Below are 14151 nucleotides of genomic sequence, written 5' to 3'. Positions count from 1 at the left end.
CCTGTTCTAAAACTATAGCAGTCAGAGCTAACAAAACCACTCTCAAATCTGATGCTCCACTAACCCAATCCTCAAACCAGCTAACCAGATCGAAGTAGTCAAAGTAAGTAATCCAAGCACGTTTGAGCCTCCAATCACCAGCTTGAACATTGTCTAGTCAGATGCAGCAAATCAGGACAAAACCTCCACTTATTCTTCTTCCTCTCTCTCTCACAGGTTGTGTTCCTCTCTTGTGTGTGCTCTCACATTCTCATGAATGGCAGCCACCACCAGTAGGGGTGGAGTGGCTAGGGTTTTCTCCTTGCTCCCTTCATCAGGGAACACTACAACCATTGGATGCAATGAAGATCAACAGTTCACATTGTTGGACTTGCGTGGGCTGATGTTGGGCTGCTAACACGCCTCCATGTGGAGGGACTTAGCCCAACAAGTGGGAGCCAAAATATTTTCTTGGGAAGGAGTCAATAATCCCCTTCGAAAACAGCAAGAGCAATAGCCATAGTTTGACCGTCATAGCAATTTGGGAAGGTGACCAATTTATTAGCAAAGTTGATTAACAATCCTTAAACACCTCCAAAAGTCTCAAGGATGGAGTGCAGCGCATCAACTTCGTGCTTGATGGGGTTCAGGAGGCAGGCTGCATCGTCAACATAGAGGCTGACTCGGATGAAGGCGTGGCGGTGAGCAATAGGGCTGAGGATGCCCACATCAGTAGCACACTCAAGGATCCTCTGAAGTGGGTCGATGGCCAACAAGAAGAGGAAGGGGGAGAGCGGGCCACCCTGCCGCAATCCTGTTGGGTGGTAAAGTGTGAGTTATAGGAGCTCTATTGGGCAGGATGCATGAGGAGGCTGTGGCCAAATAGAGTGCAATAAGGTCCCTACAAGAAAATCCCACGTGTTAGAGAACATCAAGTAGGTAATGCCATCTAACTGAGTCAAATACTTTGGCGATGTCCATCTTGAAGAAAATTGAGCTTTTGTTCGCTCGATGTAGGCTCTGGCGAAGTGCTTGCCAGCCGTCTAGCTCCGAAGATGCATGGATTGATTTCCATCAGCTAGAGTGGTTTCTTGAGGGGACGATCCATCGTCCAAGATATTATGGACAGTTCACATGGCTTTTAACCTACCTCAGTTAGTATCCCGAATATGGTTGGAACTAGTTTGCTGGGCTAGCGCACAACTTAAGGTTCATATTCGGGCCATTTGGGTTCTTTGTATTGTGTTATTATAAGATTTTTCTTAATAACTCTGGTTTCAACAACATTAGAGTTTCAAGCTTGTCCTGGTTGTCTGCAAGACTGCCCACTGGAACTGTATGCGATGGTCATTGTAGTATATAGATGCATGGGAGTCTGGCCTCTGTGTGCACAGTGGCGGAGACAGGGGGACCAGTAGGGCCTGCCCCCCTAACATCACCGATTTAAGCCTAATATGCATGTAAACAATGATATGTATTTTCATGGACTGGCCCTCCCCAACAAGGCTTAGCAACACTTGGCCCCCTTCATCCGATTTTTCTGGATCCGCTATTGTGTGTAGCCACTTGAAGATGTAAACAATGACTTTGTCCGACTAATTTGGATGACAGTCTACCATAAGATTACTGCTGCATTTAGTGCTGACATGTGTATTTTTTTCCGTCGGGCAAACCCTCAAGATTAAGATTTCACAATAAAAATGGTTGCGTGTAGCTTAAGGGCGAGTTCTTTTGGGGCTTAAGGGTTAACTAATAAGGTTCTAGACTAAAGTTTTAGCTTCGGCTGCCAGAATAAACTGGATATGGGCAACTTATTTTGACTGACACTCATAAGCCCCAAAAGAACTGGCACTGCAACTGCAATGGATACTTGTCTCTGGATAGGTTTAGCTTCCCGAAGATATTGTCACACAAGAGAACAAGGCATGGATCATGTGGCCACGTACCGATCGGAGAGGCTGTCCATACTCCATAGACAAATTTACCAACAAACATGACATATATCTCCGTATGTACTGGTAGAGGACAAAAGGTTAAATTAACAATCTCAACTGATCGCATGGATCAGTGTGCAATTTTTGGACAACCCTCGACACAAAGTACTTGAAAGATCTCACTCCAATGCCTTGATCGACATGGTCAGATCCAAAGTACTCTGCCCCAGAACGGCCTCCACGCTGCCCCCTCTTGTCTTTTCCTGCCGCTGCATGGGCACGGAAGCTGCAGGTGGCATGAGCGAGAGCGAGATCGACAGCTTGTTGGCATGTTCCAGCTCTTGCTCGCTCGATGCAGCAGTGCTCTTCTTCCTCTTCTTGCTCGGTGTCCCATCTGTGGCGTCGATTGCCGTGGCTGGAGATAAGCTGAGCTCCAACTCCGGCGTCTCTACCGGAAGCCGTACCTTGTCGGCTGGTGTCATCAGAGCCCTCTGTTGCTCAAGATGCTTCTGCTTCTGGGAATCTAGGGCTTCGACGATCATCACGGGATCTGACGATATGGCCTTAGCAACCTTGCCGCCATCGCCACCGTGCCATCTAAACGGGAGACGATGGTTACCTTCTCCTGGCACGACCGACGTCGCCGGTGCCACTGCCATGGCCCTTGAGAGCGGCCCAGAGCCGTGGCCGGTAAAGTAACCAAAGCTCTCATCTCGCCTTTGCTCGCCGGCTCCCGCAACTGCGGAGGTTAATGGCCACCTCCTTACCGACGAGGACGCGAAGAAGTGCGACGTGGTCGAGGAGGCCTTCACATCATTCCTGGCCATCATGTCACGGTGGTCGAACGCCCAGTCTTGATTCCTGCAGATGTTCTTCATGAATTAGGGTTTCGATCTATCGATCGTCTCGGCACAATGGCTAGGTTTACATGTCTAGTGATAGAATTTACCTGAAACTGCCGTTCTTGAAGCCAGATTGCATCGGAGATGGCCGGTGTTGGTGTTGGAGAATCCCGTAGAGGCGGCTATTGGTGTTCCCTCCTCCTCCGCCGCCGTTCCGTGACACGAAGAAGCCGCCGCGCTCCGCCGTTGAGGAGAGGGCGGCAGCTCTTTGGAGGAGCATGTCATGAAAGCGTCGATCGCCTCTCATTGAGTGGAAATCCATAGGTGAAAATACTGCGCTCACCACATGCCCACATGTAGAAGAAGAATACCCTCTCATCAGCACAAGTGTTTTAGGTGAATTAGATCGAAATTTTTGGGATTGATGAGAACCTGAGGAGATGGCTCCCCTGATCCGTTGACCGTGGTGGTCTAGCTTCTTGCTTCGGTACATCTGAAAGTAAATAGATCATAAACCGAGAGTGATATGCGAAGTAAGCGAACTAATTGAATTTTGCACGACATGATTTACCTGCAGATGGCTTTTCACATGAGCAATACTGAGCCCCCTAACATTCATCATCTGAAGCACCAGCTTAGGAGTAGCTCCTATATGAACAAGAAATCGAAGGTAGAAAATTAATCAGATTCAATGAAACGAAACATGATCATAGAATCTCACGAGCAAACAACCGATCATCACAAGTAATTATTGCATGAAAAAGTTCTAGTACTTACTCTCTTGTCCACCAAGCCTCTCGACGGCGCGTATGAAGGCCATGTGAAGATCGGGCGTCCACCGGAGCCGAGGCAGCTTCGATCGGTTGTACTGCCGCACCCTATGCTCGCCGGCCCCGGTACCCTGTTGGGTCTCCGAAGCATGGTTGGTGCTGCTGTTGTTGCTGGAGCTCCGGCTCCCGGCAACATCGGTGGTGCTACCTCCATCCTCCTCCTCTTCATCGTTGTCGTCGCCGACTTCTCCATCATCGCTCTCCATATCGATGCCTTCATTGAGGTCCAGCGTCCTCCCGCTCATGGATCTCTTCCTGTCATCCATGGTGATCTTAGCTAGCACCTGCTTGTCCTCCACATCTCCAATAATCCTCTCCTCCTCCCTAGTTATCATCTTTCCTTCTTCCACTAAATATACTAGCTAGCTCTCACTCCCTCTTTCAATTCTCTCTCTCGATCTACACCGCCTGGACTGGATCAGAATCGTGGAGGCGGGAGTAGGAAAGGGGAAGGAAGAAGAGACCTAGGGATATTGGGGAACAATGATATGAAGCATACTAAAACATTGATATGTACTGTACCACTGGTGTGTGAGAGGAGAGGAAGCATAAACAATCTAGTGACGTGGGAATAAAATATGAGGGAATTGGACAGGCATTCTCCTTGTACATTGACTGGTTTTCAACAGTTTACCAAGCAACAGATGATGTGCTTAGTTCTGGACCCTTTCCTTGGGTCTGGTTGGTAGCTATATATGTAGGCATGAGTCATACTACCAGAGTAAGTAGGTACAGCCACAAAAGCTACAAAGCTGGTAGGCAAAGACAGAAGCTTTTGGTTAAGTTCATGAGCTAAATGTTCCAAGCATACTTTACCCAGGTACAGCAGCAGTGAGCCAGTGAGATCTTTGTCATAAGTTTTCTCTCTTTCCTGCAGTTGGCTAGGCTGCATGCACGAGCGGGATGGGGTAGCTCATGTGACCCAATCTGCCAATCTGGCTCTGACTCCAAAAGCATCTTGTGCGCTAGTTTTCTTTTGGGTTGGGACACTGACCCCCTTGTCGTGTGGATCTGAACTGCCACTCCGTGAAATGGAAACAAAGCTTTGGTAGTTGACTGCTGCCTGCCCCGGCTTTTTGGCTGGCTATTTGATTAATGAGCTAAAAGGGGCAGATATGTGCGTCTTGTCTTTGGTCAATTCATGACATACATGCCCGTGTATTTATTACACCCCAAACCTGTATTGCATAACCTCAAAAAAAACCTGTATTGCATTTTTAATTCTCACGATTGTAAAATTATAGGAACAGAAAAACAATGTCATGCCCATTCGAATCCTATATGATTTAAGATTATTTGATGGCATAATTGGAAAAAATAAAGGATTTTTTCAAGAAATTTTCTTGTTGCGGGAGAAATTTCCGATCTATTCATAATATGTCGTGACAGTACAAAGAACACCAAAAAATACAACCATGTCTTGTCTTTGGTCAATTCATGACATACATGCCCGTGTATTTATTACACCCCAAACCTGTATTGCATAACCTCAAAAAAAAACCTGTATTGCATTTTTAATTCTCACGATTGTAAAATTATAGGAACAGAAAAACAATGTCATGCCCATTCGAATCCTATATGATTTAAGATTATTTGATGGCATAATTGGAAAAAATAAAGGATTTTTTCAAGAAATTTTCTTGTTGCGGGAGAAATTTCCGATCTATTCATAATATGTCGTGAACTACCTAGCGACGACTACAAGTCGTCATCACTCATCACGCCTCTCTCACCGGAGCCATAGGACGAGCGCACTAGAATTTTATTTTATTGTAGTAAACGGTTAGAAAGTCTTGTGTTTAAGGCCCCACAAGACCAGCGCAATAAAAGAACAATCGTCGCCGGTGAAGAGAAGCGTAGGTCGGAAGGATCAAACCTGTAAACATAAATCCAAATAGATCCATCGAAGACCAGCATCGGCCGAATCTCGTGAGATCCGATGAAGACACGCCTTCACATGCCTTCTGACGATGCTAAACTCATCATCAGGGCGGGGATTAGGTGTGAGAGACATTATTCATACTAGGGGACATCACTACCATCACACAGCTCCAACCGAAACGTTGAACCAAACAAGAACAAGAGCAGGGGCACTCCCGCTGGGCGGCGCCTGGGGACCTCCACACCTCCATGGCCTAAAAGCCAAACAGATGCTAGATTTCTTATGAAATGTAGTACAAATGAATTCTTAGGAAAAAAATATAGGATTGAATCTTACGAATTAAACAGCCAACGTAGATTTTTTAAAGGATTCTAATGCTCTAAAAATCCTTTGAATCAAAGGGCCCCTTATGTATAGTCCAGATGCTATATAGCTATAGATTTTTCTCTAACATGGGTAGCACTATAGCTACTGTATTCATTTGCATAATCGCATGATCCATTAATACGTTGATCAGATTCAAGATGACTCTAGAGGAAAATAAACACGTACGCACATACGGCCTAAGAAATATGACATGTAAAATAGACCTTCTGGTTCGCTAGCTGTTGGTCGTTTGGGCGGTTTGAGGGTAGAAAGACGTAGGTATCATGCATGCGGTGCGTCGGAGAAAAGGGATACGGCGATCACACGAACGGGCAGAATGTGGTTGCTTGTCACGGCATCCATGCCTGCGACCCTCCTTACATGGGTGGAAAGCTTAGAAAGGGAAAAAGGAATTAAGACCACCCGTTTCTGTGACACTGACGAACGAGCACAGCAGTCGGCCGGTGCCTATAGTTGAATATATAGTTAAGCGTGCCATGTCATGTGACATAACCGTGTAAAGCTTGTTGCTCCCTTTCATGACTCGTAGAAGCTAGGCGTTGGACGGTGGAGAAGTTCTACTCTTGAGGATAAACGAAGATATCTAATTAAATTGTCGTTCTGCGTGTAGTACTGTTGCATGAGCCTTTCAAAAAGAAAAAAAGAAAACTGTTGTATGAGTCCAGATTCCAGATTTGCTACGTACGGTACCCATCAATCGTGGTTTTGATAAAAAAAATTCCATTCTCAACAAGCTGTTAAATTTGGGGGAAACCCTTTGCGCCGACAGACCGGCCGAGCGTTCGACCTGTCCCTCTCGCTCGCTTCCTTATTTTCACGCGGAGACAGGCTGGCACGCATGCTAGGCGGGCCTCAAGCTAGACGCCCTTCATCTCTTTCACGTTTCTTTTCTTCTTTGTTCTTTGCTTCTTCTTCCTCTCGCCTACTGCTGATTCCATTTCGTCTCCCGCGCTACTAGCTCGCCAGCGTTGGCAGCACTCCTCTCACTATAAAATTTGCTCTATTCAGTGACAAAAACCCTGGTGACGAAACATGAAACGTTGGCAAACCTTATATTTTTTGAGATCTCATTTCCTTATATTAAAATTATCGGCATGGAGCCAAAACACAAAATATATACTTACAATTACACTTAATTATCACCTCCGCTGTGTAGGGCCACTTGACAGGTACAAAAATAACCCATTAGCAGAAAGAAAAAATTGAGCCCATGGACTCGTGATGCCTTTGTCGTCGTGACCACCCGAATAACATGCCGCTGGCATGGTCACCATCTGAAACTGGATGAAATGGTAGTGCTTATCACAATTTAGATTGAAACTAGACTGGACATGAGAGGATTTAGTGGACAACTTCATAAAACACAAGGATAATACTTAATATTATTATAAGATATGCAAAAGTTCATACATAATTGATACGTCTCCAACGTATCTATATTTTTTTATTGTTTCATGTTATTATATTATCAATCTTGTATGCTTTATATGCATTTTTATATTATTTTTGAGAACTAACCTATTAACCTAGTGCCCAGTGCAAGTTCCTATTTTTGCCTATTTTATGGTTTCGCAGGAAAATAGCACCAATCGAAATCCAAACATGATGAAACTTTACGGTAATTTTTTCTAGACCAGGAGGGACCCTAGAACCTTTGGGGGAGACCAGATCTCGCACGAGAGAGGCACAAGTTCACACAACGCGCCCCCAAGGGGTGCCGTCTGAGCTTGTGGCCCCTTCGCAACTCCGTTTGACCTAATTCCAGGCCCATAAATTCCCTAAAATCCAGAAACCACCAGAGTGATACTCGAAACAATTATTCCACTGCCGCAAGCCTCTTTTCTTCCATGATCCATATAAAGTCCTCCATCGGTACTCTGCTGGAGGTGGAATCGGTCATTGAGGGCTTCTACATCAACCTTGCTGCAGCTCTGATGATGTGTGAGTAGTTCCTCACGAGGCTTATGGGTCCATAGTAGTAGCTAGATGTCTCTCTCTCTCTCTCTGTTCTTCAATACAATGTTCTCTTTGGAGATCGATGTGATGTAATCCTTTTATGCGGTGTGTTTATTGGGATCCGATGAACATGTAAAACCCCTGTACTAATGAGCTACAGTAACCCCTGAGGTTAAGCTAATAATTTTGCTAAAATAGTGCTTAGTCATCTTTGATCAATATCTCATTTGAAATTCCACTTGAAATCAAATTCAAATTTTAAGTGAATTACAGAAATTCTCAAACATGAAAACTAAATTGCTCATAATGCTGCAAATAATCCATAACTAATTATGGAAGTGAACCAATATTTTTATAAAGTGTTTTAGTGCCCTACAATATTTAAAACAATGGCCTAAACAATAATTTAATTGCTTTTTAAATTGTAAAAATTCTAAACTATTTTATTTTGGTGCCAAAATTTTTGTCGTAGTGGCCTCCTTTAATATACTTAATTAGGTGCAAGTTTTGTATTTAATAAAACTAATTTGTTTTAAAATGGAATAAGAAAATAGAAAAAAGGAAAAAGTTCTAACCTACTGTGCACTTGCGGCCTGCTGGCCACAATGCGGCCCAGTCCACCGGGGCTGGCCTTTCCCCTACGTCCCGCCAGCGACATGGAGAGGCCAAAGGCCATGGCCAGCGCCCGACCCCCCTCCCCTCTCGCCGCTATAGTCCCCCCGGATGGATAAGAGGAGCCCCCATTGCTCCCTCTCGCTCCCTTTCCGAACCCTAGCTCACTCCCCCTTCCCCTCACGCCGCTCTCTCTCGACCCGCAACGACCACCACCGCAGTCGCCGTGCCCGTTGTGATCCGCATGGTCACTGTCCTCCCCGGCGCCTGAAACCCCGTCCGCGAGCTGTCCCGACCTCTAACGCATCGCCTGCACCTTGGAGTTCAACCTCTGTGTTAGACTCTATATATACTGGGCCTACATCTATTATAGTTGTAATTGTATCTTGATACGTCTCCAACGAATCTATAATTTTTTATTGCTCCATGCTATTATATTATCTGTTTTGGATGTTAATGGGCTTTATTTTACACTTTTATATTATTTCTGGGACTAACCTATTAACCGGAGGCCCAGCACAAATTGTTGTTTTTTTTGCGTATTTCAGTGTTTCGCAGAAAAGGAATATCAATCGGAGTCCAAACGGAATCAAACCTTCGGGAACATGATTTTCTCAACAAACGTGATCTAGGAGACTTGGAGTGGGCATCAAGAAACAATCGAGGAGGACACGCGGCAGGGGGCGCGCCTACTCCCCCCGGGTGCGCCCTCCACCCTCGTGGGCCCCTCGTTGCTCCACCGACCTACTTCTTCCTCCTATATAAGTCCACGTACCCCACAAACATCCAGGAGCACCACGAAAACCTAATTCCACCGCCACAACCTTCTGTACCCGAGAGATCCCATCTTGGGGCCTTTTTCTGGAGCTCCACCGGAGGGGGCATTGATCACAGAGGGCCTCTACATCAACTCCATGTCCTCTCCGGTGATGTGTGAGTAGTTTACTTCAGACCTTCGGGTCCATAGCTAGTAGCTAGATGGCTTCTTCTCTCTCTTTGGATCTCAATACAAAGTTCTCCTCGATTCTCTTGGAGATCTATTTGATGTAATCTTCTTTTGCGGTGTGTTTATCGAGATTCGATGAATTGTGGGTTCTGATCCAGATTATCTGTGAACAATATTTGATTCTTCTCTGAACTCTTTTATGCATGATTGGTTTATCTTTGCAAGCCTCTTCGAATTATCAGTTTGGTTTGGCCTACTAGATTGATCTTTCTTGCAATGGGAGAAGTGCTTAGCTTTGGGTTCAATCTTGCGGTGCTCGATCCCAGTGAAAGTAGGGGAGACGACACGTATTGTATTGTTGCCATCGAGGATAAAAAGATGGGGTTTATATAATATTGCATGAGTTACTCTATTCTTGCTTAAGGCGTTACTTTGTTCTTATGAACTTAATGTTGGGGAACGTTGTAGAAAACAAAAATTTTCCTACGGTTTCACCAAGATCCATCTATGAGTTCATCTAGCAACGAGTAATCGGATGCATCTACATACCTTTGTAGATCGCGAGCGGAAGCGTTCAAAGAACGGGGATGAGGTAGTCGTACACGACGTGATCCAAATCACCGGAGATCTTAGCACCGAAAGGACGGCACCTCCGTGTTCAACACACGTGCGGTCAGCGTAACGTCTCCTTCTTCTTGATCCAGCAAGAGGGAAGGAGAGGTTGAGGAAGATGGCTCCAGCAGCAGCACGACGGCGTGGTGATGGTGAAGCTGCAGTACTCCGTCAGGGCTTCGCCAAGCACTATGGAGGAGGAGGAGGTGTTGGAGAGGGAGAATGAGGCAACCAAAGGCATGGAAGAAAAGCCCTCCTTCCCCCACTATAAATAGGAGGGCCAAGGGGGGGGCGCCGGCCCTAGGAGATCCAATCTCCTAGGGTGGGGCGGCGGCCAAGGGGGGTTTCCCTCCCCCCCCAAGGCACCTAGGAGGTGCCTTCCCCTCCTAGGACTCTTTCCCCTTGTAACCCTAGGCGCATGGGCCTCTTGGGGCTGGTTCCCTTGGCCCATGTAGGCCAAGGCGCACCCCCTACAGCCCATGTGGCCCCCCGGGACAGGTGGCCCCACCCGGTGGACCCCCGGGACCCTTCCGGTGGTCCCGGTACAATACCGATAACCCTGAAACTTGTCCCGATGCCTGAATCAGGACTTCCCATATATAAATATTTACCTCCGGACCATTCCGGAACTCCTCGTGACGTCCGGGATCTCATCCGGGACTCCGAACAACATTCGGGTTACTACATATACATATCCCTACAACCCTAGCGTCACCGAACCTTAAGTGTGTAGACCCTACGGGTTCGGGAGACATGTAGACATGACCGAGATCGCTCTCTGGTCAATAACCAACAATGGGATCTGGATACCCATGTTGGCTCCCACATGCTCCTCGATGATCTCATCGGATGAACCACGATGTCGAGGATTCAAGCAACCCCGTATGCAATTCCCTTTGTCAATCGGTATGTTACTTGCCCGAGATTTGATCGTCGGTATCCCAATACCTCGTTCAATCTCGTTACCGGCAAGTCACTTTACTCGTACCGTAATGCATGATCCCGTGACCAGACACTTGGTCACTTTGAGCTCATAATGATGATGCATTACCGAGTGGGCCCGGTGATACCTCTCCGTCATACGGAGTGACAAATCCCAGTCTCGATCCGTGTCAACCCAACAGACACTTTCAGAGATACCCGTAGTCTACCTTTATAGTCACCCAGTTACGTTGTGACGTTTGGTATACCCAAAGCACTCCTACGGTATCCGGGAGTTACACGATCTCATGGTCTAAGGAAAAGATACTTGACATTGGAAAACTCTAGCAAACGAACTATACGATCTTATGCTATGTTTAGGATTGGGTCTTGTCCATCACATCATTCTCCTAATGATGTGATCTCGTTATCAATGACATCTAATGTCCATAGTCAGGAAACCATGACTATCTGTTGATCAACGAGCTAGTCAACTAGAGGCTTACTAGGGACATGTTGGTGTCTATTATTCACACATGTATTACGATTTCCGGATAACACAATTATAGCATGAATAAAGACAATTATCATGAACAAGGAAATATAATAATAATGCTTTTATTATTGCCTCTAGGGCATATTTCCAACAGTCTCCCACTTGCACTAGAGTCAATAATCTAGTTACATTGTGATGAATCGAACACCCATGGAATTCTGGTGTTGATCATGTTTTGCTCTAGGGAGAGGTTTAGTCAACGGATCCGCTACATTCAGGTCCGTATGTACTTTACAAATCTCTATGTCTCCATCTTGAACATTTTCACGAATGGAGTTGAAGCGACGCTTGATGTGCCTTGTCTTCTTGTGAAACCTGGGCTCCTTGGCAAGAGCAATAGCTCCAGTGTTGTCACAGAAGAGCTTGATCGGCCCCGGCGCATTGGGTATGACTCCTAGGTCGGTGATGAACTCCTTCACCCATATTGCTTCATGTGCTGCCTCCGAGGCTTCCATGTACTCCGCCTCACATGTAGATCCCGCCACGACGCTCTGCTTGCAACTGCACCAGCTTACTGCCCCACCATTCAAAATATACACGTATCCGGTTTGTGACTTTGAGTCATCCAGATCTGTGTCGAAGCTAGCGTCGACGTAACCCTTTACGACGAGCTTTTCGTCACCTCCATAAACGAGAAACATTTCCTTTGTCCTTTTCAGGTACTTCAGGATATTCTTGACCGCTGTCCAGTGTTCCTTGCCGGGATTACTTTGGTACCTTCCTAACAAACTTACGGCAAGGTTTACATCAGGTCTGGTACACAGCATGGCATACATAATAGAACCTATGGCTGAGGCATAGGGGATGACACTCATCTCTTCTATATCTTCTGCCGTGGTTGGACACTGAGCTGAGCTCAATTTCACACCTTGTAACACAGGCAAGAACCCCTTCTTAGATTGACCCATATTGAACTTCTTCAATATCTTATCAAGGTATGTGCTTTGTGAAAGACCTATGAGGCGTCTCGATCTATCCCTATAGATCTTGATTCCTAATATATAAGCAGCTTCTCCAAGGTCCTTCATTGAAAAACTCTTATTCAAATAGGCCTTGATGCTGTCCAAGAGTTCTATATCATTTCCCATCAAAAGTATGTCATCTACATATAGTATGAGAAATGCTACAGAGCTCCCACTCACTTTCTTGTAAACACAGGCTTCTCCATAAGTCTGCGTAAACCCAAACGCTTTGATCATCTCATCAAAGCGAATGTTCGAACTCCGAGATGCTTGCACCAGCCCATAAATCGAGTGTTGGAGCTTGCACACCTTGTCAGCATTCTTAGGATTGACAAAACCTTCCGGCTGCATCATATACAATTCTTCCTTAAGGAAACCATTAAGGAATGCCGTTTTGACGACCATTTGCCATATTTCATAATCGTAGAATGCGGCAATTGCTAACATGATTCGGACGGACTTCAGCTTCGCTACCGGTGAGAAAGTCTCATCGTAGTCAACCCCTTGAACTTGTCGATAACCCTTAGCGACAAGCCGAGCTTTATAGATGGTCACATTACCATCCGCGTCTGTCTTCCTCTTAAAGATCCATTTATTTTCTATGGCTCGCCGCTCAACGGGCAAGTCAGTCAAAGTCCATACTTCGTTTTCATACATGGATCCTATCTCGGATTTCATGGCTTCTAGCCATTTGTCGGAATCCGGGCCCGCCATCGCTTCTTCATAGTTCGAAGGTTCACCGTTGTCTAACAACATGATTTCCAAGACAGGGTTGCCGTACCACTCTGGTGCGGAACGTGTCCTTGTGGACCTTCGAATTTCAGTAGGAGCTTGATCAGAAGTATCTTGATCATCATCATTAACTTCCTCTCTAGTAGGTGCAGGCACCTCAGGAACATTTTCTTGAGTTGTGCCATTTTCCGGTTCAAGAGGTAACACTTCATCAAGTTCTACTTTCCTCCCACTTACTTCTTTCGAGAGAAACTCTTTCTCTAGAAAGAATCCATTCTTGGAAACAAAGATCTTGCCTTCGGATCTGACGTAGAAGGTATACCCAACAGTTTCTTTAGGGTATCCTATGAAGACGCATTTTTCCGACTTGGGTTCGAGCTTTTCAGGTTGAAGTTTCTTGACATAAGCATCGCATCCCCAAACTTTCAGAAACGACAACTTAGGTTTCTTACCAAACCATAATTCAAACGGTGTCGTCTCAATGGATTTCGACGGAGCCCTATTTAAAGTGAATGCGACAGTCTCTAAAGCATACCCCCAAAAGGATAGCGGTAAATCGGCAAGAGACATCATAGATCGCACCATATCTAATAGAGTGCGGTTACGACGTTCGGACACACCATTACGCTGAGGTGTTCCAGGCGGCGTGAGTTGTGAAACTATTCCACATTTTCTTAAGTGTGTGCCAAACTCGTGACTCAAGTATTCTCCTCCTCGATCTGATCGTAGGAACTTGATTTTCCTGTCACGTTGATTCTCAACCTCACTCTGAAATTCCTTGAACTTTTCAAAGGTTTCAGACATGTGTTTCATTAAGTAGACATACCCATATCTACTCAAGTCATCAGTGAGGGTGAGAACATAACGATAGCCACCGTGAGCCTCAACACTCATTGGACCGCACACATCAGTATGTATGATTTCCAATAAGTTGGTTGCTCGCTCCATTGTTCCTGAGAACGGAGTCTTGGTCATTTTACCCATGAGGCATGGTTCGCAC

At 45.7% G+C, this 14151-nt stretch overlaps 1 protein-coding gene across 2 annotated transcripts; it reads right to left on the bottom strand.

The window, feature by feature from the left end:
• Positions 1-1957: 1957 nt before the first annotated feature.
• On the bottom strand, positions 1958-4420 carry LOC125513591 (uncharacterized). Of its 2 annotated transcripts, XM_048678730.2 has the most exons (5): positions 3533-4413; positions 3327-3403; positions 3188-3248; positions 2863-3088; positions 1958-2774 (listed from the first exon to the last, which is right to left on the bottom strand). In XM_048678730.2, the coding sequence occupies exons 1-5, from the start codon at positions 3918-3920 to the stop codon at positions 2093-2095; spliced, it is 1434 nt and encodes a 477-aa protein (XP_048534687.1). In that variant the 5' UTR covers positions 3921-4413; the 3' UTR covers positions 1958-2092. The 2 variants fall into 2 exon arrangements, with proteins under 2 accessions (XP_048534687.1, XP_048534686.1); XM_048678729.2 differs by having other exon boundaries at positions 2863-3248; positions 3533-4420.
• Between the last annotated feature and the right edge of the window lie 9731 nt (positions 4421-14151).

The sequence above is a fragment of the Triticum urartu genome, chromosome 6A (assembly GCF_056163025.1).
Source record: "Triticum urartu cultivar PI428250 chromosome 6A, HENAU_Tu73, whole genome shotgun sequence".
Taxonomy (NCBI): Eukaryota; Viridiplantae; Streptophyta; class Magnoliopsida; order Poales; family Poaceae; genus Triticum; species Triticum urartu.
This window is presented reverse-complemented; position numbering and strand designations above follow the sequence as displayed.